Source organism: Mycteria americana, chromosome 3, assembly GCF_035582795.1.
Source record: "Mycteria americana isolate JAX WOST 10 ecotype Jacksonville Zoo and Gardens chromosome 3, USCA_MyAme_1.0, whole genome shotgun sequence".
Taxonomy (NCBI): Eukaryota; Metazoa; Chordata; class Aves; order Ciconiiformes; family Ciconiidae; genus Mycteria; species Mycteria americana.
In genome coordinates, this window is record NC_134367.1 from 88,593,497 (window position 1) to 88,620,454 (window position 26,958).

Genomic DNA, 26,958 nt, shown 5'->3' on the forward strand with positions numbered 1-26,958 from the left:
TTACATCCTTCCCCAGCAATCCCTGTTACGCTATTAAAGATCTATGCTGATGTGCTCAATTAACACTAAGCTTACTGCAAATAAATGTTGCGTTCTATAACGAGTTTTGGGCATTGAGCAGGTTGCAAAGAGCAGTGGTCAGAAAACAAAAGTTTTTGTCACTTTAGGTCCAGTTTGTCAGGGGGTTGGGATATTTGGATTTATAATCTGTGCTAGTGTGTGTGTTCAGGAAGACAGCTACTGAAGCAGCTACAGAGTGTGCAGCTTGCTTAGCTACAGATACCAGGATGCAGTCCTATGGTCTTTACTGATGTCACTTAATGGCAAAGCAAATTCACTCTCATGTCATGATAAGGCTTCTAAATTAGAAGTGCAAACCTTTAAAAGTGTTCATTTAAAGTGTGAAGAGAAAATGTACTGAACGCCCATCCTAGGAGTAATACTTTAGTCTCAGCCCGACCACCAGACTGAGCTCTGTCATCTGGGAGCTGCACCGCCAGTGCAAACATCAAAGCTTCTACCGTGAACTCCAGCTTCAGATGCTCTGCAACCCTTTTATCCATTTTTTCCAGGTTACAGCAGCTTGACAAGCACTGCCAGGCCACTGCCCAGCAGTTAGTGGAGTTGCTCAACAAACAGAATCAGCTCTTCAAAGAGAAGCAGCTGCTTACAGAAGAGGTGCAGTTTCTGCGAATACAGGTACTGTGCCAAAAGAAAAGAAAGTCTGAGGGGAATATTCTGCAGCTTTAGCAGAGAAATCCGCCAGCGGTCTCATTTCAGCTGTCGGGTGTTGTTGCTGTTGTTGTTTTAAATAAGGCATTACCTTATGAAAAAAATAGAAATCCATGCAATTGGAAAGAGACTGGTAGCTGGACCCGAGTCCCACTTAAACCTAAACTAAATGAAGAAAGTGTTTTGAGGTGACAATAAGACAGAAGTTATTCTTGGTGACAGTTCCTAGCTTTCTTATCAGAAGATTCTGTGTTCCTTTTTCAGAGAAGAGGGAAATCCGTTCTTTAACAGCATTAACGTTTAAACAGTAGCTTGACGTTGATAGTTTGAGTTTTTTGCTGACATTTGTCAGACTTAAGTCCCCCTACCACCTTGTGATTTCCCCCTGCCCCTTATCTTTCCTGCTCCATGACCACTCACCCAAGTGTGAGATGGAGAACGTGGTATCAGTCTGCCTGAGCACTAATCACTGCATTGCATCTCTAGCAGGACCGACGCTTGCTTCCAGTGGTCTCTCAGGAGATCTCCCTTTCAGGGCGCTCTCTATAAGATAGTTTAAGAAGGTGGTTGCTCAGAAAAGACAATTAAAATTTCTGTTTTAAGGGAAGCACTTGGTAACGTGAACAGACTTTACATGGTCCACAGGGATTTTGGTTTTGATAATCTATTTTATCTGGAAGTGAGCGTGCTTTTATGAAGTTGGGCAGATGTACAAAAATCATACAAAAGAGGAAAAAATCATTCAGGTATTATACTGCTATCAAGACTTGACTGGCAAAAGCTTCCTTCTTTATGTTCATTACAAGTTAATTGTGCTCCAGAGGATACTTTTTAACTTGAGAACACTCAGAAGAGAAGAATGATGTAAAAAAATTATTACAAAATGAGTCCTAAAAATCTATTTGCAGCTATTTAAAGCAACAGTGGTTCTCTGGGAATTGGAATTCAGCTCAAAAGAGCTGCCTGGAATATCAGACAATTGTTTTAAGAAAACTAAAGAACAGTTCACCATAAATGGGAGATTTTAACTACTGAAATATGTATGTAGTTAGTGTAGAAATAGATATAAAAAAATCAGTTGCAGAATCAGTGTTGATCAAAGGTGAAAGTGACATCATATTCCACATTTTACTGTATTGGTCAACAGTTCTCCTTTATAATCGCTTTCTTTTTCTGGTGGGGGGAGGGGGGAGAAACCAATCATACCTAATCTTTTAAAAATGATGTAAAATACACTAACCTAAATATGCCATTGTATCTTGGAACATAAGCCACCAGTAACTGCAGTTGCATATTTCAGGAAAAAAAATGGGATGCAGATCTCAAACAGGACACAGATGGAATCAAGTAAAAACCTGGATGGATAAAGAGAAATGAGCAGAAGTAGGTATTTTTTCTATATCCTATATATAGAGAGAGGGGAGGGAGAAGAAAGGAGGACTAAAACTATTTGCAGATGTGGGTTGAATCTGGCAAACACTTCAAGACAAAAGGGAGAAGGAAGTGTTTGAAACATTTTCGGGTTTGAAGTTGTTGGAGCTTTTTGTGTTTGTTTTTTCTAAGCACTTAAAAATTTAGGACAAGCACTCCACAGCAAAGACAGGTTTACGTGACAGAATTTAAAAAAAAAAAAAACAACTCTTAAAGATTTAAATTGGAGGGAAAGGTGGGAACTTCTAGAAGAACTCAGATTTTACCGTAGGTACTTTTTGGTCTGGATAATCACTGGGTGTTTGTCTTCTGATTTGGAATTGGTTAGTTTTGTCGCTTCTGAGGAAGCAGAACCCTCTCTTATTTCTTCAGAAAGGCTACAATTTGTTTTGTAATAACAGTGTCATGTTGAAAGAAACATTATATAAATAATCGTATTTGGAGCAGTGCTGTTGGAGTTTTGGTACTGCTACATAGTTATAGCTGTTCCTATTGCCTTGTAAGAGTTACTTAGCTTCAATTTAAAAGTCCCAGATTTTAAAATTGCATCATTTATTTTAATCTAGCCGACCTAGAGGGAAAAAAAAAAACCACTGACAAACCTATAACCTTCATAGGATTTGTTTTCAAAACTCAGGTTACTTCCACTGTAATTTTTATTTCTAGTGTTAGTGTTTGCTGTGGAGGGGGGAGGGGGGGAGAAAGAAAAGAAAGGAAGAAAGAGAAAAAAAAAAGATGTCTTTAAATCCAGCTACATTCAATCCAGCTATATTAAATCCAGCTACAGTGTTGAGAGTCTGTTTTTCATGGAAAACTCATTTGACACTGTAAGGAAAATTCTGGGGTTTAAAGTGAATGAAAAAAAAAGTCATCATAAAAGAAATACCTGATCCTGCTACATGCTGAACTCCCTTACAGGCAACATGAGTTAAAAGGCTTTTAGCATCCTTGTTGAAAGAGTAACCAAGACAAGCACCACAGTTTTCAAAAACATCTTTCTCATTCTCAGCAGTGAATTACATGCTTTTAAAATAACAATGTTAAATCTCCTATTACTGAAAGAAGCTCAGTATTATTTCAGAATAACCACCTGCCTACAACATGATGAAGATGCACACACTGTAATTTTCCTTTTCATAGAGCTAAAAAGGACCAGTATGATAATGTGGCCTGCCGTTACAGCATGGGCTGTGTATCAGGCCATTACGCTAATATTTAATAGATGGCACTAATATTTAATAATGGTGTACAGTGTAACATATTCAGGTCCACGTAAAGGTAGTCAAAAGTTGAATTATGGGATTTACGCCTCTTGTTTTGAAAGTTTTCTGAAGATTCAAGTTTTGAGTTTCCACCTTTGAAAGTCTCTTACACTGCAACTCCCTCCAAGTTGGAGGATGAGAGATTCAGCTCCCCTCCTATATAGGTACTGAACACAAATGTGCATAGTATAGCAAACAAGCGTCTAAACTGAGATTACCAGAAACCTCAGTGCTGCCCACCCAGTACGAGTATGTTTCTGAAAGCTGGGATGCTCCTCACTTGCAGGATCTGCCTTGGTGTCCATCAGTTTGACAGCAATAAGTATTTGTCCCGGTTGCTAATCCCCTCGCAGACCCCGGCTGCCAGAGGGGTTGCTGGCCAGCTGAGCCAGCGAGAGCGCAGACTGACAGGATTGGGACCTTGGGCATTACCTCCAGCTAGGGCTGGTGTCGTGCGCTGCTGCTCTGCCTTCCCCCCTGAAGATCTCCTCCTGCAAGCCAGCCCCTCCCTGGCAGGAACCCGCGCTCTCCCTGTGCTCTCCGTGTGGCCAAGCCGCTAAAACGGTCTCCTCCCTCATTACAGATGTTTTTTTCACAGTGAGCATGTCTGTGAACAGACCGCCTTTCTTCTAAACAGAAGTTAAAATATACTCACCCGTGACTATATTCCCATCCTCGCCCCTCTAGTCGCTCAGTGGGAGGTGCTGTCAGAATTACAGCTGCTCCTGAGCGGTGGTTTTCTTTGTTTTCTTGTATCAGCATGAATTTTCAGTGAGGTCCCAGCAGTGAACGCAGTGCTTGACATGCTCCCAAGTGCCCCATTTGCCTTTTTTTTATTCTGTGTTACAGAAGGGGAGCTTTATGTCCAGAAAACAAGTAGCTCGTCCATCTCTGATGTCAGAAGTGATTCAGGCTGATCCTCACATGACCCTCAACTGTGCTTCAGGAGACCTGAAGACTGCTTAGGTTATTGGGGGGAGAGCTTTTTTTTTTAGTGTAGTCTAAATGCACAAAAATAGTGCCTCTGCCAGGTTTGTAACAGCCAGTGACATTCCATAGCCAGGGGTGGGTTGTTGGGGGTTTGAGGGTTTTTTGTTTGTTTGGGTTGGTTTTTTAAGCAGGTGAAAGGAAAGTAAGTCGTCTTCACTCCTTGGACAGAGTTTAGTCAGAGACAATGAGAGCTATACTACGACAGGCGTGGGTACAGGTAGACCTCTGCTCGATGTCTGAATGCCCTGCCATGACACTTCAAGTGCTGCATCACCTTGTCTTTAGCTCTTCAGAGTCTGTGAATCTGCAGCTGTAGGAGGCCCGTACCTCCTGTGCAGTGTCTGGCCAGTGGGCAAAGCTAGGGAGCAGCTCAGGAGCTAAGCCTGGCCCTCCTGAGAGCTCCACCTTGGGTTTTGCAGCTGTGCAAATGAGGATTGAGGCAGCTAAGACACCCGAGTGCTTTCTAACCAGACAAGAAGCTAGTGGCTCCTCTCCCCTCCATTACAAGTACAGTTAACAGCAGTTAAACCATTCAGATCTCCATGGTTCTGCTCCTACAAAAACCTCCAACCTGTACACCTAAGAATACCCGACCACCCGGTTAAAACAGATGCCACTGAGGGGAGGGAGTGTTGGGAGGAACCTGAGCAACTTGTGCTGCAGAGGTCTGCTCGCTGACTATCCACGTACTGTTGGGAGGAGGAGAAGTTTTAAGACTGGGGAGGCCCCTGCCCTCGACTGTCCAGTGACCAGCTCATGTCCCAGTTACCTGGGCATTGGGAACGACAGATTTGTGCCCAGTCAGCCAAAGAACTGCACGTCTCAAATGACTGCTTTAGCATCCAGGCTGTTGTAGAGTGGGTACACTGAGACCGTGCCAGTATTTGCGCTTTATTTTTAAAGCAGTTGAGGCCTGGGTGTAGTCAGGTGGAGAAATGCCTACTGCCTCAAGCAAGCTGAGGTTCAGCATCTCGCAAAGCATTACCACTGGGCAACTGTGGTGACGAAAGGCATGCGGGCACCCCAAGGCTTTGGGGTGGAAGTACCGGTACCTAACTGGTTTATGCACGTACAGGCGGGGCTAATGAAAGGCTTTTTGTGGCTGTAGGTGACAAGAAGATGAAAATGACAGCTTTTGAGTTAGAGGCATATATGACGGCATGACATTTCCAGGGTAGAAATGTTTTGGAGTTTAGTGGTACAAAATGCTACTGTCTGAAAAGGGGTGCCTAAAAAGGAGGACTACCTCGGGGTACAGCTGGGCACGTTCACTTCAGTAGTCGGGGGGGAGCAGTGGGCGAACGTGCCAAGCTATCAACTGGGCCACCCAGGGCAGCTGCGTGGCAGAGAAAGGGGCTGCCTGGGGATGTTGTAAGCCACCCACAACAGCAACAATTGCCAGGAGACTTCTTCAGGCGCTGAGTGTTTGGGGGGGCGGGGGTTGCCCTTTTAATCTCTGCCTGTACTCTCCTGCTGGCCGTGCACAGAGGGTTACTGCAGCACGCAAGTAGGTTTCCCCTGGCTGTCACTAACCAGTCACTGACACGGAATTCACGCCCCGAGGCTTTCTGTGGCTGTAGTTCATTTTTCCGTGCACTGGTTGAAGACACAACTGTAGCAGTTGGTGTTGGTGCATGTATTTTGGGGGAAAAAAAAAGTGCTACGTTATTGTTTTAAATTAATTCTTTACTGAACTGCAGCTTGATAAATTCTCCTTTTTTAACTCAGCCCTAATTGCCTTACCAACTAAAGAAAAAAAAAGCAAAACCCTTTAGTCCTCTAATGCAAAACCAGCCAAAGTAGAAAGTTTATTTTTATTTCTGAGGTCATTTACATCTCTTAAATTCAAATTTTAGTACTGCAGTGGCTTAATTCTAGGTAGCTCCCCCAGCTCCAATAGTTTTGATGTCTCGCTCTTAATCCAGTCCTGAAGTGCTACTGAGGAAGCACAAACAAAAGCTCTGCAAGAGCTTCAAAACGGCGAATTCGCCTTCCCACCAGAGGTTTCCTACCGGCACCCAGGCAGCGGCTTCCTGTTTTGCTGCAGCTGCCCACCCCGTACACACGCTGTACAATTCACAGTAAACACTCTCTGGCACAAACCCGCCGCCTCCTTCCTGGAAAGGAGAAGGGGCAGGATCTTAGACGTGCCCCAAAACAAGAGCTCAGTTATTTACTGCTAAACATGAACCATGCCTACAGCTCATGGAGATCCTGTTTGTCAGAAGCCAAATAGCTCTGTTCTTGCTACCTGTAAGACTTCTGGTCTTAGAAAGAGGCGAGGACAGCAGGCCCGCAGGAAGCGCAGGCTTTGAAACAGCTCTTGTTTACACTGCATTACCACAGTCTTAACCATTTCTGTATTTCTCTTCTAAGAACTCGCCCGGAGGCTGAAGCGACACAAATGAGGAACACAAGCAACGCGATACAGGCTACTTACTTACACGCCCGTCTCTTTCTTTTGCCTTTCAGGTCTGCTCTGCACCCGGCTGAAACCTGGGCTCGTCTGAGGCTCACCCAAAGACACCTCAGCAGAAAACAGGCACACTTGCTGCCCAATTTCAACTGGTTTCTATTTGTTTTTAACTACAGGATCATAAATATTTTGAAGCATTACCAGCCTACCAACTTCCTAGAAAGACAGCCGAGACTCTTCTGAAAAGACTAGGCTTGCAAGCCAGTTTTAACAGCTATTACATAGTGTGGACTTAATTCATAATTTGTACAATTTTTTATAAAATGTTTTAATCTATTTTTATAATTGAACATAGGTGTCTTATTTACAGACTGAAATACCAATAAACTTAATTGGATTCTTATTTTCCTCATTCTGTCCTTCTGAATTCAAGGGAAAGCGTGTGCGTGGGGAGGAGGGAGACGGGGACCGTTTCGAAGTCCTGCACAACCACACTGCGCTCCTGTTTATAAACTCATTACCAGAATCTACCTGGGAACTTAATTTTTACAAGGTATTTGTCACTTTTTATACAAAAATGAGAGTCCCACCAACTACTTATCATCAGAAAAGCACAAGAATGCTTGAGAAATATTCCCATACAATGTGGAAGAACTTCCATGGGGCAGGTTTCCCTTCAAAACGTTCACTGGATAAAGCCTTTAAGAGAAAGGAACCCTTAGTACAGATTAGCCTTCAGCTGAGGTGCCCGGCTCTCAACACTGAAGCAGTGACGCTAGACTTTCCACCAGCAAATATTTAGCAGTCTCAGGGATGGGCACCAGCTGAACTTGGCTTCAAATTCTGGAACTCAAAACATGTGGAGGATATATTTGGAGGTGTGGGGTTTTTTCTGATTACTGTGCACTCGTGTTTTAAAAAGTTACTTGCCAAATACAAGGCTGTTTCAGAAATAATTTATCTGAATCTTTTGCTAACTAGTGTAGGATAAACTGAGTACATAAGAAAGAAGCTTCTACGTCTATTATCTTCAGTGTAGAACTGCACTAGTAAGAAAGCGCAAAGAACAGTTCTCCATTAATAAAGCTACCTCAGCCAGCATGAACACATAAAATGTAACAAAAATAGGAGTAACAACACATGCAGTAAGTTACCATTTGCTGTGGGACACAATCTTTCCTTCCCTTGTATTTTAAGAATTATTAGTGGTACAGCCCTAACATCAAAGTGCGTTTTCCTCCCTATTTCAATTTCCTGCCATATTAAATTGCCAAACACATCTGAGCGCCTCCCTAAACTGCTTCACCAATACGACAAGAAACATGCTTAAAATGGCCTCAGGTCTTCAGGGCCGGGAAAGCCCGATGAAGAAAAGTCCTCTCTAGGCGAACTCTGGGTTTTCCACAGTAATCAGGCTGACAATTTTTTCAGTGTCACTAGACACTGGTTAGATGTTTACGCAGGTAAGAACATACATTTATAAATGTAGGAATATGCAAACTTTTTTTTAAAATTTACTTTTTATTATTCCACAGCATAAATCTGTGTTTAAACAGGAGAAAGTGCCTATAGGCTACACGTGCAAAGGAACTCGGGCACCTAGTCCCAACACTTAGGCTTCACTGGGATCCTGGAGCTGCCGTGCCCCGGCCCGAGGCACAGCTGGACCCTCAACCTTTCTGGCCCTGCCTCACCTACCAGGTGGCTTCTGGTGGCTGCGTGCAGAGCACCGCTGCCAGCCACCCGCGTGCACGTACGTGTCTGATTTCAATAAAGCATCCTGGGCTGCGAGTATATGCAGCTGGAAGGAGGTTTTTCATGCTCATCCCAGGCGTAGGCTCAATTCATTACGTTGCTGGGAGTCAGTCTAGAAGGAATCCATTTCCCTGCAGCAGCAGCTACTCTACTTCGTAGCAATTAATTAGTCACTAAGCACAGACAGCACCAGGTCTACCTGCCTCATGTTCCCCGCCCCCGCTTCTGCTGAGGCACAAAATGCTTAGTTCTACAAAGTCTACAAGTGTCAGACCAGGCGACGGAATCCAGGAAATCCCACGTCCACAGCCAGAGCGTGATCCCGCGACGCGGGATGCAGCCCGACCAGACAGCCCTGCCGCTGCCGCAGCCGCGTCCTGGTCACTGATCTCCCGATACCACTGAACTAATGGCCGGCTGGCTGGCTCATGCTCTTTCCTATTACAAGGTGGGGGAGAAAAAAAAAAGAAGGAAAAAAAGGGAAAAAACCCGAGACCTGGATGAAGCACCTCTATTCCAGGGAAGCGTTCCTGTCTGAGAACTGAGCCAAAACCCAGAGGACCAACTGCTTTAGGGACACTCAGCCCTCCTGACCGGCTGGTTCAAACAGCCCTGGACCAGCTTGCGGGCTTCAAAGAGTCCCACTCTGAGGTGCCCTTCCCATTTTTTCCTCTCCTTACCCTAACACATTATCTAGCTATGGGGTGTGAGGCTATGAATTTCATTAGATGACAAATCACTTAAATCGTGGGTGTTCTGACAGGAACGTAGCCCTGTGTAATCATTACCGGAAAAGTGTAATTCAAATTTGCTTTTACAAGTGACACCTCCGCCTCTACGGAAACAGCCTTGGTCCAAAGCACAGATACATCTTGCTTAGTCATAAAAACTTTTTTTTTTTGACAATACTGTAACTTAGTAATTTACAAGCTGAAACTGATCACCCAGTATTTGAAATACGTCACAGCGAGTTACAGTTATCACTAGGACTTCACAGCAAATAAAACTTGTAACTAAACATGCACAGATCATTATATATACAGTGATAAAAAAATAACGATGTACATTTTCTTGTAAGAAGAAATTAAGTAAATTCTTTGTGCATTTCAGGATTGAAACATCTAACCTATATAAAATTACTTTAAAATATGAAGTAAATATTTAACCCAAAACTTGAGAAATCTTTTGTAATCTGCAATATAGCCTTCTCATTTCAGTTTTTCTTTCTCTGACACAGAACAACTTAGGAATTTTAGCCTCTAAGATATTTAATAGTAATGTGCAGATATAAAAAAATACGTCCTTTGTGGCAAGCTTGAACAGATATATATATATATATATATATTTACAAACCTCCAGAACAAATTAGCATTAAAAAACACAGAAGTAGCAGATTGACATAGTGCTTTATTTAAGCTGTCTGTACGAAGGAAAATAATGTGCATCCCTATCATATACGTGTAAAAATACTAAGGATGTACAGTGTACAAAAACAGTTTCTTGTAGTTATTTCACATCCTTGTGGGTCATATACTTAAGGAAATAAACAGTTTAAGTATGACCAACAGTAATACGGTTTCTTGGGTTCATAGTCGTGTCTGCGTAATATCCTTAACCATATGACTAGATCTTGCATGGATCTAATGAAAGAACTAGCAAGGTCAAGAAATGTCACAAACTCTAAAGCTACAGGGAGGTAATTCAATTACCAATTTAGAGGTTTTTATTTAAATAAATACTTTACATTTCATGCTTGCCTGTAATGCACTACCAGGAGCAAGATAAGGAAATTCTACTGTAGACAGTACAAACAGTAGCAGCAAAGTGTGTACATTGAGGTGTAATATATAGACCCTGCAGTTAGTAAGGAAAGACCTTACTTTTGTACTCTAGGAGAAGCACATGGCCCCTGCAAGAACAGTCAGCTTTAAGAAGCCGCAAGTAAAGATGGAAAAAAACGTAAAACAATACTGGAATAAACGCTCCTTAAGCAACAGGAATGTACTGGAAGATGGATTAGTGTGGAAAGCAAAGCTGTGTGCAAAACTGCCAAAATCCAAACAGAAATGACCTATTTCCTCCGAGACGGCTGCAGTACAAGAGAGCATACTGTACGTCATGGAAGTCAGTACAAGCTGGAGTCAAAGTCTGAAATGTACTGTGCTCGAAAGGCTCGCCCAGGTAACCAGCCACCACCTCCTGTCCAAATCCAACCACAACTGCCAACAGCAAAAGAAGAGCTTCAGAAGTTTCTCTCTGCACCGCTCGCACATCTGTCTTTCATCTGTTTCTAACACCGGTAAGAGAGAGAATCCCCCGACCCCGGGCAGCACGAAGTGGCCGCTGACTCTCTCTAGCATAAACTTGATCAATGACATTGTGGAAGGCAGACAATACAATGCAAGGTGAAGTCTTAAAAGGTTTTCACATAATTCACTGACAGATATTTACTGCAAACCGCGTTCTAACTAGCTACGCGATGGTGAGCTAACCACAGGGTTTCTTCTGCACGCAAGGAACGGCTGGCCAGAGGCACGGCGCCAGTTGGTCATTAGCTAGAGGTGCCCTGTGTCAAGAAACTTATTGCTGTTACAAGCTGAAAACAGGGGAAAAAAACACAGGCATATAACACAGATTTTGAATCACCATAGTTTTAGTCTGTAAGTACGAGGCCTTTGCAGAGAACTAATTAATGCCCGTCTATGAAGTACCCGGTTATTTCAGTCACTCACTCACCATGTCAGTGTAGACACCTCTACGCTACCGGTGCAGAACAGGCCTGCAACACATTTGCTGTGCTCCTCTCTCTCCGTAGAGGGATAATCTCTACACGCGTTTAGTGTTACAAGGTGACAGAATGAGATCCTATGTAGTTAGAATATACATCATGATATATTTCTGACTGATTATCCACCCATTACTAAAGATAAAACACGAAACATGAAAAATTGTCTAAATTAGTCTGCGTCTTTAGCTGCCTTGCTAAAATGCCCATCCACCCCTTGACCGTCCCAGCACATGCACTGCCAGCAGTGGGCTTCATGCTAGGGCAACTCAACTTTCCACATCAAGAGGCTAAGGCATCTGCGGAGGAACACCTCTCCTTTCAGACTCATCTACTCATTCACACAACGCAACCAGTAATACTCTGCGATATCACAGTCTTCGTGGGAGCTAGACAAGATCCGAATGCAGAGATACTTCGAATGATAATCCCATGGAGTCAGGGTTTTCAGATGCCGTTAGCAAGGGCACGTGCACGCTACCACTGCACTGCGTCATGTCCCGACTCCTAGCACCAAAGGGTTTATTATTAAGATTATCATTGCTGAAGACCAAAGCTGAAGTTTATGCACACGTTCTGTTAGATACAGATCTTCGGAAACGGAAAGACGTTTTCCTATCAGTGGAGCATTTCTCGTGGTGTTTTAAATTCAGTCAATCAGGTACCTCAGTTACATGTAACATGCTGGGTTTCGGGACTCTTTTGGTTGAGGGCAAACCTTCCTGGAGAACGGCTGATCCCAGAAATTTACTATTTTAATTATTAAAATAAAGTGCTTTTCTTGTAATCACTGTGGTCTTATTGTTCAAATGCAATTCCTTCATATAGAACAGAAATTTTCTCTTGTGCTGTTAGGCTCTTACATTACGTTTATCCTCAATGGAGCACAAGATGTAGCTTTTTTGTCTGTTTGTTTTTAACCCTTTGGCACATGAAGCTGGAATTCCTCACCTCCATTGCCAAACAATTAAAAGACAGTATTTCATTCACAAAAATCTGATTCTAAGCAGTATGTACAATTTCAGAGCCTTGTTAAAATTTCCACATGGGAGAAAAGTGCATTATTCCCTTCAGCTTGTACAGTCCTTCCATATATTACAAAATTAACTGCTATAAGCCTGTTCTATCTAAGATGTAGCAGCATTTGCAAACATGACACATACAATCCTTATCTCTAAAAATAAATACTACCGCAGTATAAACAAAACAAAAAAAAAAACCAAACAAAAAAAAAAAGACGACTATTCAGAGTTAAAAACCTGGAGAAAAAGCTAATTCACAAACTCAAAATAAAAACGAGTAAGGCAAACACCTGTTTACCTTGGTGCACACATTTTGGTGAAAAGCAATACCATTATGCCTGTCTACATTCTTCAGCCATCAGAGGTGACGTATATCATGAAAGAAAAAGAAAAGCATGAGAAAGATGTTATCTGGTGCAAATTATAAGACCCCTTAAACAACTTCAACTGCTGCTTTTATGCCTTCATTTCTTGCATGTATAATGTTCGATTCTCCATGATTGCACATGAACCTGGAAGTTCTAAGTGGCAGGCTGGGTGAGCCCAGCCCTTCTGCTTCTTCTGTAGTATCCAACAGTAATTAAAAAATAATATATATATATATTTATATATATCAACAGTTTAAGTCCTTCTCTCAAATGTTTCCCAAACAAATTCCAGCCAGATGTTAATGACAGACACCTGCTTCAAGTAATGATATGCCTAACAAAAACCTTGCATATGTACATCACCACCCCTATGTTTCCTTGTTCTAACCAGCACAAACAGATGCAAGAAAATGTTATAGACTAGTCTTTTTAGACTAATTACAATTTTGATTCATCTTCTGGAAGAAGATAAGCTGGACCAACACGTTTTTTGTTTAGCCTTCACTGTGAGGAAAAATAGATGAGTACTTGTGCACAAAGTGTACAATGCTGAAGTCAAGTCATCTACCTTCAAAGAAACTGTTAGTAACTTCTTGACGTTGCTATTATACTGAGACTGTGGGCAGCAGCAACAGCAGGAGAGCGTAGTAGAGAAAATCTCATATTTCATGCAAAACCAAAATGGATTTTAGGCAGGTTTGGGAAAGAAACTTGTTCAATTTGGAATGGTCTCTGAAAGTGCCCCTGCTATCTTAAATAGTATCTAGTACTGGTGGTGATGTTCAGGAATCATTTTCAGTGATAAACCTAAGATGACAGTGAAGCAGCAGAACAAAAAAGTTATTCTCGTCCACTTGCAGAGTAGGAAAACTGGGGGAAATGCGGCCGCCTCTCATTGTCCATGCAGTCCATACCATCCTCGTCATCTGTATTAAGAGAGAAGTTCAAAATGTCATTATATTTGCAACAAAATCTTACTGTTCACCTGATATGCAGTACATCTTTCAGGGTTCAATGCTGAAGTTAAAGGCTCAAGTCAAAGTAAGACTTGATTCACCCAAGCTTACGCTCGTACAGTAGAATGATGCTCCCGGAAAGGATATCCTTTTGGCAAGTCACCACTTACTTGAGAGTGGGTTGGTTGGTTGGTTGGTTTTATTATGACTATCACCTGTGAACTTCAATCATTGCTACCCCTTTTAGGCTAACCAAAACATGCCAGCACATCTAGGTTCTGGTAGCACAGAAGGCGATTGCTGACTGAAGCAGCCAGTTTTCATTGTTTCTTAAGCTAAGTTCAGGAAATTATAAACTTACTGTAGATATATTTAAATATTCCTCCATTGAGAAGAGAGTTAAAAGAAAAAACAGTTACAAGATGAACAATTCATGCAGGTTCTACATGTTTCAATTCTTACATATTATTTTTTAGTAAACTATTTATTTTTACAGTATTTACTGGGATCAGAGGAAACACGGACTAAGCCAAATTCATAAATATTTTTATTTACATAATTCCTGCAGTGCCAATGGAAACCAGGCACCAGATGTTGCCTAACTCTGAGAATTTGGATCTACACTCTCACATGGATTTTTGAACAGTGCTTATCCTTAAAGACTCCTATTGAAACTGTTGTTCTAATGCAACCTTTCAGTTGTTATATGCAACCTTTCAGAATTACGTATCTTTTGTATCTTCATATATTCTACATATAAAAACTAGAGTTAAGGCAGGTTTGAGCAATTGCTATGATTAGGCTGCCTGACTTCAACAGTGCCTCTCAGTTCTGTAACTTCAAATACAATCTCTCTTTTACACTGTTGATTTAAATTAGATTAATGTACAGAGCTTGTTTGTTTTGCTATCAGTCTGATTACTGTAGTTACAAGATATAGTTTCAATATTCACTTAGCGTGATTTGTAAAACTTATCTAAATAACTGGCCTAAATGTTAAGAAAATTTTTTCTGTAATTATAAAAGATCTTTAGTTCAGCAGTAACGTTCTGATACACAGTTACCAATCCTCCATCCCTAAAACACATTTTAACCCCCTTTTGCATAATCGCATCAGCCAGAGGTGATACCATATTGTAGATAATGCAATTACTTGTAGATTTTAAAAGAAAAATAATTTTAAATCATTTCCTGTTGCAATACCCAGAAAAGGGAAAACCCCACGTGGTCCTTGAACTGCTGCAGTTCACAAAAAATGGCAGCAGTTTTCCAGATGTACCTGGCACAAGAGAAAATTCACCTTTGTGCTGCTGGCAGTGCTACTTGCCGCAGCCTCAGGTGAGGCAGCCCTGCCAGCTCTCTGGGAGAGCTTCTCACATCAGCAATGCCGCAGCTGATCTCTGCACTGCTGCTGGTCATCACCCCCCATTTTATTATTCTTATGATTGGGGTGGGGTTGCAGCCTGTGCTAAGTTTCGTGCTGCGGCATCCAGACCATTACCACAGGCCAAGATAGGTACTTTAGGTAGGTAGGTCATTTCCCTGCATTGGTACTGATCACCTGCTCTGAATTCAATAAATTTATAGCTGAAGTCTTGGTAGCATACACATATGTTGCATTGCTTCAACCTTCAATGGATAAACAGCCATTCTCGTTGCATATGTGGAGTTTCAAGAGATCAGGACTTTATGATACTGAATCAACAGACTCCAAGTTAATCCAAATTTTAGCAAAATTTGTTCAAATTACAAATATGAACAAAGTCTTATCAAGATAGATGGGAGAAGAAAGGGTTATTTTTTTCATAGCAGGAAGACTTAAAATCACTTAAATGACTGTGCTCAAACACTAAAAATGCAAAATCCAGAAAATGCTCCAGATATATATACCAACAGAAAACTGCAGCTAAACCTGGGAATCCTAAATCACCAAAAAAATGAGCTAGCTCTACAAAAGGGTAATCAACCTTAACTGTAGCCTTTATTGTCTACCTTTATGATCCTCCTTCCCCATCCTCCAATTAAAAAAAAAAAAAAAAAAAGCCAAACCCTCACTTAGAAAGAAAATTCATTCAAGAGCTCAGCATCAAGATTTTAACTGCTCTGGCTTGGCAAGTAACTCTGTTAAGCCCTAGCCTGGCCAATCAGATCATGATTCCTGTGTGTGTAGCAGAAGATGACAAAAATATAAACCGTGGTGAAATTACATTCACTCCAAGAAAGAAACTCTGTACAAGGCCCAGTGCAGCGGTTACATCTATATTAATAACTTCTTTAAGAGCTCTGCTGAAGCACAGGACTTCATAGGAAATTTCATTTTCAAGTAATTGATACCTACACAAGAGACATCCACTTGTCTCTGTCAGCTCTTTTTTTTTTTTTCTTTTGGTCTTCAAAGTATTTTAAAATACTCCTAACTCACTAAACCCAGATAACCCACTGAAGCCACTAGCAGTGTTCACATGCTTAAAACAGGGTCCACGTTCAAAGTACTTTGCTGAACTGGGACCTTGACTGCCAACCAGCAAACATTTGAAGCTGGTGTTTTCTCTTATTGAAAAATAAATGAAAACAAAACAAAACAAAACAACCCCCCCAAAAAACCCTAAACAAACAAAACCAAAACAAAATGAAAACCACTCTAAAAATGCCCCCCAAACCCAACCCAGAGTGATCTAATATTCTAAGCTTTGTAATTACTCCTTCTTTAAAAGAACACTGTCATTAAGAGTTACTATTTCCATATGAAGAAGTATTTATTAGTAACAGTGAGAGTAGCTTTTTTCAATTCAAACAGAAAAAAACTTACACAGTGCTTTATTATAAACTGATTATTTTTAAGTTATGCTTATGCATAATTTCTGACTTACATTTTTCAGGCGGCGTTATTGTAATAGTCTGAGCTGTAAATTCTTCATCAAAATACCTGGTGTCTGTCTCAGATGTCACTTGAGGTTTAAAAGGAGGTACAAGCTGAAAGGGACCAAGAAACAAAATGAAATTACTATACCTGAAAGCAGCCAAATTACTACCAGGAAAACAAGTAAGTTCTTCTTTTTCCCTATACCCCAGATCAAATGAGTAGGTCCGTGGAGAGGCAGCTGAGTCTCTAACTTCTAGTAAGAGACAGAATCCATTAGAGTCAATCCCAAAAATACTAACTTAGAATCTAGCTAATAGATTCATGACCATAACAACATGGCCAAATTCCAAGTATCACTCTCACATGACTTGCAGATAAATGGATCTACATAAAGGTAATTACCTAGAAACTCTTCAAGCCATTCTAATTACCCACATAAATGTCCGGCAAAGGCACCTGTAGGTACTTCACCACAACCAGGTGGTACAAATACAGCTAAGGCAAAAAGGACTACACAGAGAGCATAGTAAGCACAATGCATTTTGTTTTGCAAGGTTAAGGCCTACATCTGAACTTACCTTTAGAAGAAATTATGTGAATGTGAAAATAAATTTTGTATTTGAAAAAAGGCCAGTTCATGCTTAAGTGAGTTGCTGGATCTAATCCTGCCTACTGCTTTCACAGTACAGTGTGGTATTTCCCAACAGCAAATCACTAGTATTTGCTCACAGCTCACAGGCAGGACTTCTTTGCCCCTCTTTTGAATCAGGCTTGCTATCCACCTTCTCCTCCAGAACAACTGCCTATAAGCCAGAGATTTTAACTGGAAGGCATATTCAGTATGGAATATCACACTGCATGGCACCAGCCCAAAAGGATACAGCAGTTTAGTATGTATGATATTGCAAAAGGGGCGGGGGTGGGGGGTGACAATGTTTTGGTTTGTACCTTGGAGCCCTTTGGTGTTATCTCCTCATATGCAATTTAAACTACACAGCCTGAAGATAAGTGTATCAATTTCCCTTTCTATATAACAGGTTACGTTATGGCTCACTGATATTATCAGAGCTTGCGTGTGGTTTTCACTAGTTTCATGTTATCTTTCTCCTCAACTCCAGAACACCAACGCCAAACAATTAATTTGTTCAGCACAGCAAAGAAAGCGGAACTGCTGTTAAACCTCCTCCCCTCACCAAGTTCAATGCACTAGACACAATTTACGATACACGATGGACATTGCAGAAACTCTTCTTTTTGATGATAATTTTTTACAACAGTAAGAGTCTTCATTATTTTACTATGTTCAATGCACAAGACTTTTTTTTTGTACAGCTTGGAGAGATCTGCGTGAACTGCTGAATGTTAGAAGCAGCTCTGGATCTCAGCGCTAACCGAAGGAGACTACACAATACACAAATAGAGCCATCCAAAACCCAAAAAAGCTAGCCTGCCCTATGAGGACTAGACTGTGTAGGTATGTAGTGCTGCACAACCAGCCAAAGAAAGAAGGCTTTCAACAAGATGCTCTTCACAGTAGATCTCTATCCAGAAAATTATTAATATTAATTCCTAATACTGTTTGGGATGAGGCATAAAAGATTAAAATGTGGTAAAGTGCACAAATAGGGCACTTAAACAGCAAGACAACAGCAAAAAAAACCTAAACAAAAGCATGTGTAGGTGCATATACTCACACAAAAGCGCTCTCCATTTTTTATCGCCATTACAAATGCACACACAAATCCCCATTGTTTCCAAATCCAGGTTGAAAACTGCCACCCAGTTCTTTTAATGTTTTCCTTCTCACACAGGATATATTGCACTGACAGCTGGTAACGTGAAAGCTGTGTTAGCTGGAGAAAGATACCTTCACTGTACCTTGCAATATGAGAACCACACCAGAACGCTGGCTGGTTCTTCTGACATGGGACCAGATTCTGCCGCCATCCCTCCCAGGATACACCTACAAGTCCTTCAGCATTACACTTCATTCAACAAACTGACTCTTTTCTCCCTGCAACAGTTTATTTGTCCTTTTGAGTATATACTAAGAGCTATATTTCATCTGATCCAAATCTTCAGTAACAGTCTGGGCAGTTATTAAGCAAAAATAAATCTATCGCTTGCATATACTTAAAATGGTACAATAAATCTGATTAATACTTTTACAAAACTAAATTCAGTTTTCCCTTACATTTTCCTGAATGGAAAACATACAACAGCAGAGGGGTATTTGAAGTAAAGGTTTTGGGCATTGTAGGATAAATGCTTAAGGAGCTAACTTATATAAACTCAACATCAGAAGGATCTTCCAGGTATAAATCCAGTTACACCCAGTGTTTAAAAACAAAGTATTCTGTTTTATTGTACAAATTCCTGCACAAATTTTATGAAAATTATTTATGTATGCATCCTGGCCATCCCAATCAATACTGCACTATTAAAAGAGATTTCCAAAGTTGTTATGTCCCCCCAGCAAAGCAGCCACACAACTCCTAAGCACAGAGTTACTGCAGTGGAACATTCCAGACTGCTGTTTTCCTCATTTTTCTCTCTCAGAAAACACTCGGGGGGGGGGGGGGGGGGGGGATTACATGAAACCAAGTAACATACTCTACTTAAGGCCAAGTGACCACCACAACACATCCTTTTAAAAGACACTTCCACACTTCTCAGCAACTGAAGTAACATTAGATAAATTCAGTATGAAAAAAAATCGATTAGATAACAGGTTAGTATAACAATTTTACTACTTTCCCGATTAGGATCATTTTTGCAGATCCGAAACAGAAAATGCCATTTCACAAGAATTAAAACTTTTCATATGAAAATACAAGCTTAAGAAAATGTTTCTTGTTTCTCAAGTCAAGGACCAAGAAACAATGTCTTTCCAATGGTGCGATACACATCTCCAGTAGAACAAACCACTCTTGCTATGAAGTAAACCAAAGACCTTTCATGCTACAACTACTATGTGAAGAGAAGGAGAAAACACTCACTCTGCAGTCTTTAACAACTGTGATTTAAGTCAAAGTAGTTAATGAAAAAACAAAAGAAAGGGCAGGGTAAGATCAAAATATATAGCAAAGTATGGATCTGCAACTGGAGAGGAAAAAGATAATGCATTAGCTGACAAGTTTCTTCCTCAAAAACTTACTGGCTAATTACTGGTTTACTCAGGGGTTTTTCCTTTTTTTTTTTTTTTTTTTTTTGTCCACTGAAATGAACAGGCCTCACTACAACTTTAGATCACCCCCTTGTTCTCTCCATCTTCTGAAATAGTAATGGTTATGCAAATACTTTGAAAACTTCATTTTAGGAAGAGAAGCACAGTACTAAATTACTTTTAAGGAACAAATAATTACAATAATAATTTCAATCAGGTAAGAAAAGCACCATTAAAACAAAATTAATCAGTCACAGGTGATGGGAGGAAGTTGGTGCTCCAATTCAATGCTCGGTAGTTAGGCTTAATAGAAAGCTGTTTATCAATAACAACCAGTAAGCCAGCTGATGAAACTTCCAGGTATGCCAGAAGTTTAGCTCTCTGGGGAGGTGAAACAAGCAAAACACACGAAACTCCAGGCTGTAACTAGAAGGGAGGAACCCAATGCAAATTTGTGTCACTGCTGTTTCGAGATTGATCCGTCTTACAGCAGTACCTTTCATATCCTGGACATTAAAAGAAGTCGGAAACTTCAGTGACTGCAAAAACAAACCGTGCAGCCCTGTGGCTCTCCACAACAGCTTACGCTGGTATTTATACAAGCTATACCCTTACACACACCAATGATCCCCTACAGCCTATGGGAAAGAGGAAATGGCAGCTGAGATCAAGACGCACAGATACAACTCAACAGAGAGCAGCAGGAAGGTTTCTTAATTCTTTCCGTACACTTTGCCTCCTTCCTTCATAGCATCATTTCCACCAGCACAGCTGTGAGGACAGCCAGACTGGGGATCACTCCGTTCCAGCTACTGTACCCCACCTACAGCAAACCCACTGCAGCTGAAGTCTTGTGGACATCCCACTCCTGGTCTGCCACCAAAGGCACATCTCCCCCTCCTCCAAGTAAATTCTTTCCCTGAACTTCATGTAATTGTTGGGATACTTGCAAGACACGCTCCCAACTCTAATGAGAGAACCTCTAACATAATTTACTGGTTCCTGCAGAACTCTTGTTCAAGAAATGACGAACTGGCACACATTGCTTAGGCATCACCTCCAGAAGAAAACGAGAGAAATGCAGTAAGAAATCCTTTCCTAACAATGTTTCAGACAAAGCAGAAGCACAGAGTATGGTATAAATGATGCGTGCAAGCATACACAGAGGGACACGGTACTTCAACACCACATTTAGGAGACTGGAGACAGAGCCATTCGAGACAGATTTTGTAAGCCATGTCACCAACACACCAGGCCATGCTACAGAAACTTGGCAATCATCTTTCTGGAGGGGTGCCACCTTTGTTTATTAATGTTCAGATTTTATTTAAAAACAGAAAGCAAAATCTCCACAAATTTCAGCCGTAACGAAACCGTGAGAAAGACAAATAAGGTGCACCTGCTGCAGAGAACCACTTACATTGACACAGAGCCTGAATAAGAACTCGGAAGCCTCTCCATACATCCGAAGGGAGACTGAAGCTGAGGCTCAATGACAAAGAACAAACCACCCAACATTAACTACAGCTCTGATGATCACAACATGAAGATGCCTCTCTACACCCAGCAGCACTTCATGTTTGGTGCCACAAGGAAATGGTATCCAGCTGCTATCGCCACAGCTTTTCCCCACTTCTGACCTGAGAAGTCAGAAAGTCCAAGAGTAATGTAAACACCGCAAGGCACACCCAGTAACCTGCGTCCAAAAGGAGTAAGATGAGCTTTTGTTAAGCACAGGCCTTTGTCAGTCTGTGTGAAAATCACGCTGCTCAGTCCCAGCTGCCAAGCTTTAGTACGGGACAATTTTCCTCCTCTAGCAGTCTGTGCAAAGGCAGAACACATTCGAACCAGACAGGAGGCTGCACTTTCAGCACCCAGCAGTTTACTCTAAGGACCAGAAATACATATTTTCTGTGTTCATGCATTACATGCACACACATATATGTGAACAAATAAAAGAAATAAAAGTCTAAACTCAGTGTGAGTTCACTGACTATAAGAGTTGATGTTCAAGACAAAAATCCAATTTCATACCCATCTGTCAAGCTGAATCTGCCCTGGCCATTTCCAAGGCTCGGTGTTAGAAATGACAGCAGAAGCAGTATCAAATTCTTTGTGTCTTTATTACCTCCAGTGAATGGCATCTCCATTTGGCATCCATCGAGAGCAGTGTGTGAGAAACATCACTGTTTTTCCACAGGTCAAGACCTGGGAAACTTGCCACCCATCTCTTGGGGGAAGGAAAGGGGCAGGTACAGTACCTGACTATTACAGTCACACAGAGATGAACAGACAGGCTCTATGCTACACCTTGAGCTTTCTCACACTTACTGAACAGTTACACAAATACTTCGGTATGAGAGAAAAAATGTAACGTTATTTGCTCAAAGATAATCTGACAGGAATCATTTGTCTTGGTGTTGTATAGGAAGTGGCTGAAGCTACTTCAAAGTAGCTGTGATGCACTTCATCTGCCAAATGAGAAATATAATGCTTAAGAACATTCATCTGATCTTCCTTCTTCTTTTAATTTAAAGGGAATTGTCCTTCCAATGAACTCAAAATTAACACTACCATAAGAATCTCATCCACCAAAAGACTGCAGCTGAATAGTACTCTGAGATAAAGTGTGACAGGAATAAGAGGAGCAGCTATACACCGCCCCCACTGAATTATTCATTTAAATAAACTAGATAACTAGATTATAATCTCAAAACTCCCAAACAGACTAATTCTTTACGTATCATATAAATACTAAAGAGTGAGCACTGCTGTTCAATTTCAGGGTTTATTCATAAGGAATAACTATTTGAATCTTACTTATGGTTCAATTTCAGTATGACATTCCAAGTTGTGCAATTAAAAAAGATCACCACTGCATCCCAACATGTATGACTCTTCTTTATTAATAAATTACAATGTATGAGATGAATTCTGCTTTTCTCACAGCTTATGTATTTTGAAAATTTATAAAAATAACTACAAAACAGGTTTTTCAAGAACGCCTTGTATTGTCATCATATGCTGTATTTCAACAATTTCCATCTAGTTTATTATTCAAGTCTGACATATGTCAAAAACTGTGTCAAATGTTACAGTTCTTTCTATGAAAGTTAATTAAGTATTGGTAATTAAGTGTTTATGATTTGATGTCCAGAAATCAAACTTTCATCTACCTTGAACTTTCCTGGAGAACCAAAATTGCAAGAGACAGATTAGCCAAATCAGATAGTAGAAAAAATAAATTATATTGTGAGAAGAGAACGGGCTCACATCACTGAAATACACCTCTGTATTTCATCACAAGCACGCTCAGCTGAAAGTGCTGAAAACACATCACAATTCACAAACAGACTTCTCAACTCAAAAAAAAAAAAAGTATTTGTATTAACAAACCAGCTAACTTACTAATGTTCCAAGTAAACAGTCTATTTTCACATAAACTGAAATTCATTAACTTACAATATACTACAATAAAACATTTTAAAAGGACACTAGCAAAGCTTGTCTCAAAATTTTATATTTTTCTGATGCGTATATGTTAATACATGTTCCCTAATTTATACAACTTTTAAGCTCCCATCAAAGCAAATGCTTGGTGACCCCAAAAATCATGCAGAGATACTAACAACACAAAACCTTAGTTCAGCTTTTCAACGTTAGATCCTCAACAACAATATTTTAATTAAAAATATATAAGTCCTTTAAAATACTTATTTTCCTTTCCTAACAATAATTTTTTGTCCTTTTTCTGATATTAGCTCAGTTACCACAGGAAACAGGAGCTGATGAGATTACGCACTCTGTCAGTCTGTACATCCTTCACTAACAAATTCCAAGTGGCTGGGCAAATGTACCATGACAGAGAAAAGACTAGGCACATATACACTTCCCACAGAATTTCTGAATCTAGTTTACTGAGTAGAAGAGACACATCTCTGTCCATCCCCCCTCCTCCCACCCCAACTGGAGTTTCCACTGAAGGAAAGACATTAATTTGAGTTGAGCTTCAAGCCAGTCCATAAGCATTCGTGTAGGGACTGGTTCATCCCCATACCCGGCCCAGAAGCAGGCAGCCTGCTGCCCAGCCAGCAGCCGCAGCACGGCCGGGAGCTGGCAATGCTCCGTGGACCCTGGTAGGACACTGCATGTGGTGGTCCTAGGCAGGGGGAGGAGGAAGAGCTGGGATTTCAGTGGTGGAAGGACACACAACACAAATCCACAGGAAGACAGGCTTCAGCAGGGGGGTTTGCTCATGGACAAGCTCTGTTTTTCCAAGTGATACAATGCTGATACAACAGACAGAAAGAAACCACAACTCCCAGGACTACAGCAACAAGTTTAAGAATCAGACACCCTTACGTGTATTTTCCTCCCTGTATGTTCAAGCAGCTGGGGGAAGGGGTGGTAGTCAACCACTAGATCTGCCCATATACTTTAAAGTATCACTGGAAACACAATGAAAAGATCAGACGGGTTAGCAGTTTTCTGATCTTTTTACTACTTCGCATGGCAACAACACAAAAGCAAGTAACGAGGGTAATTTTTACAGGCTTTGTTGCACTGCAGATAATTGTACAAAAATAATATGACTCAAACAGCAACAGTCTAAAGCCAGATGTTGGTATTTTCCTATTTCTCTCCTGCCCTTTCCCTTAAAATCTGATACACAAAAGTACTTAAACATGCATTTAAGAGCATAGTTATATTGCAGATTTTGCCAGGCCTGAGCCCAGGGTTTCAATCATGGGATTTCATCATCTGCTGTTGTTGTGTCTTAAGGAAAGCAAAGGTAGTCATAGCTAAAGGGTAAGGAACAGCTTCTTGCAGCTGTCAGACTTCGTGCTGAAAGCTGCTGCCTCCACACCGAGATAGGTGCCTTTGCAAGTGCTGCGCCCGCAGCAAAGTCAGACATCCCGGCTTTAACCATTACTGCCACTTGCCCCTGCTCCCTTCCCATTACTAACAAATTTGTTAGCACTTCCTAATTTGCTTCAGGAACAATTGGAGGTATTACCAGAAACCAGAAGGAGATATATGTATCTCAGCCCAAATTTCCGTACGGTTTCTTTCTCCTTTCATCCATATTACATGCAGGAGGAAACCCAGGCTTCGCTAAAAGGTCTGGACCTCCTTTGACATGAGGCTACCTGAGTGCTTCAAGCTGCAAGCCTGAAGATATACCCAAATTCCTACCTTTAAATTAATGCCCATGTGGTTTTTGTTTGGTGAAAGACCCTATACAGAACATCCAAAGACTTAAGAATATTTCTGTAACCCAAATAAAAATATGCTAAAACAATTCTTCAATGAGTAACAGAGAAATTTCAAAAAGCTTCCTGATTCTAGCTAAAAATAAAACAAATATTTTATTTAGAACTATATGGGCTTTTGAAGTCTTCAGAGTTTGCCAAACTATTCAGTTTCTCATACTCAGGCACAGAGATAAAAACTCATCAGGACTGAGATGATCACAGGAAGAACCTGGCACAGGCTGGTCTCTTTCATATGCCCTCATGGTTTTTCTGCCAAAATTAAATACATCTGATCACAAATGCTAACTACTATACATTTTTCATTTAAAGGCAACGACCTTCTCTGCTCCAGTGTGCCATACAACATTTTATTATCATTGTGTAGTACCAAATTAGTTTAATTAGTTAGCAGTATCAGAAAGCTACTAATTCTATTTGACCATTTGGATCCATTTGACCTGACAGAGCTACTGTTGTTGCACAAAATACTCTAAGTTTACAGATATATAATTCTGTCTCTAATCACACCAGTAAAATGATAAGCTAGTAAGTACAGAGATGTACTTAATCTCTAGTAAAAATGATAAAATTAGTGGCACAGGAGCATAGTGTGTACATGTACAAAACTATCCCCAGCAACTACTTGGAATACACATGATTTTTTGGTTTCCATTACTCTGAATGTGAACTTCAGTTCTTTCATTGCTAACAGAAACACACTCCTGAAATGTAGCCAGAAAATTATAGTTTCATGGTGCATAAACCTCAGGCAAGAATACAGTGAAATATTTTTACTATGCAAATAATTATATCAACTATCAATTTCATCAAGTGATCCGACTGCTGAAGACTATACTACCAATAATAAACAGCAACAGACACAAGCACAGAATAAATCTATTTGAAAATCTAATTTGTTTGGTACACTCTCTTCCTGAGTTATTTTAGAATACCAAAACCTCAAAAATATTCATATAAGCATTCTAATAAACACACTCAGTGGAAGTTCATTAACCTTATTATTATGTTTGAAGTTTATATTTCAAGAGTACAGTCTTACTCTGCATATTTCAGAACTGATAAAACTGTGTGTGCAGAAGGAACAACTGGATATTTTAGCCAACCAGACAAATGGCTTTGCAATAGGAACAAAACCATTTTTTAATTAAACAGAAAAACATACTGTCAGAAGTCATCTTCCTGACTTATTTTTCCGTAAAGAACACATTGTGTGCCAATACTGCACAAAAGCAATTCCTATGATCCTTGAAGTTAACTGTTCAACTGAGGAAATTCGATTGATTTTTTACTGGCAAATTTAGTTTCTCAAAGCAACAGTGGACAGAGTAAACAATGAATGACTATGATTTCTCTAGTTATAATACTCCAATAAGCCATATCCACCTCCATAAGCATAAAAGCAAAATACGCGCATTTATATATTTACATATATTTTATACCTATACATATATTTTATACCTATTACATATACCTGCAAAATACCTCCTTTTATTTTAATAGCTCAGAATAAGATCTTGACTGAAAGACATTTACCATGTTGATTTGGAAAGACTCAAAATGCATGCTCAAAAATTAAGAGTATCTATATTTTCTTAACCAAAAATGATGTTGAACACAGGGTAGAATTGAGAGCTCCGTTTCTAATGTAAAATAATTAAGAAATCTTTTTCAACAGAGAAAGTAATGTAACAGCTTTTTCTTTCTCACCCACTCCTAGCACACTGCAATCCAATAGATTTCAGTGGGTTTTTTTAAACTCCAGAAAGGTCCTCAACTTGTATTTTTAGATTTTATCCTCAAAGTGCTTCTCTACAATGTCCTTACATAACCAACCAGCGGTTGAGCTCATAAAGTAACCTGATTAATATACTTGCTCTGATTATTTATTTTAGAGTTTCTTGAAACCTCATGATACTGCCAGGGAGAAGTCACACTC

At 40.4% G+C, this 26,958-nt stretch overlaps 2 protein-coding genes across 10 annotated transcripts in view; one reads left to right on the forward strand and one right to left on the reverse strand.

The window, feature by feature from the left end:
* SDCCAG8 (SHH signaling and ciliogenesis regulator SDCCAG8) overlaps nucleotides 1–7,027 on the forward strand; it is a 118,778-nt gene extending 111,751 nt beyond the window's left edge. For 4 of the 6 annotated variants that reach the window (XM_075496018.1, XM_075496015.1, XM_075496016.1 and 1 more), the window contains 3 exons: nucleotides 573–699; nucleotides 2,033–2,115; nucleotides 6,888–7,027. In XM_075496018.1, coding sequence (XP_075352133.1) covers nucleotides 573–699; nucleotides 2,033–2,083 — 178 coding nt within the window. In that variant the 3' untranslated portion in view covers nucleotides 2,084–2,115; nucleotides 6,888–7,027. Of the gene's footprint in view, nucleotides 1–572; nucleotides 701–2,019; nucleotides 2,116–6,887 lie in introns of those variants that run through there. The other 2 variants (XM_075496021.1, XM_075496020.1) reach the window with 2 other exon arrangements.
* The window catches only part of AKT3 (AKT serine/threonine kinase 3), a 284,305-nt gene that overhangs the window by 116,051 nt on the left and 141,296 nt on the right, over nucleotides 1–26,958 (reverse strand). For 3 of the 4 annotated variants that reach the window (XM_075496022.1, XM_075496023.1, XM_075496024.1), the window contains exons 13-14: nucleotides 16,588–16,690; nucleotides 6,194–13,687 (exon numbers count right to left, since the gene is read on the reverse strand). In XM_075496022.1, the coding sequence (XP_075352137.1) occupies nucleotides 13,602–13,687; nucleotides 16,588–16,690 (189 nt within the window). In that variant the 3' untranslated portion in view covers nucleotides 6,194–13,601. Of the gene's footprint in view, nucleotides 1–6,193; nucleotides 13,688–16,587; nucleotides 16,691–26,958 lie in introns of those variants that run through there. The other variant, XR_012774795.1, reaches the window with a different exon arrangement.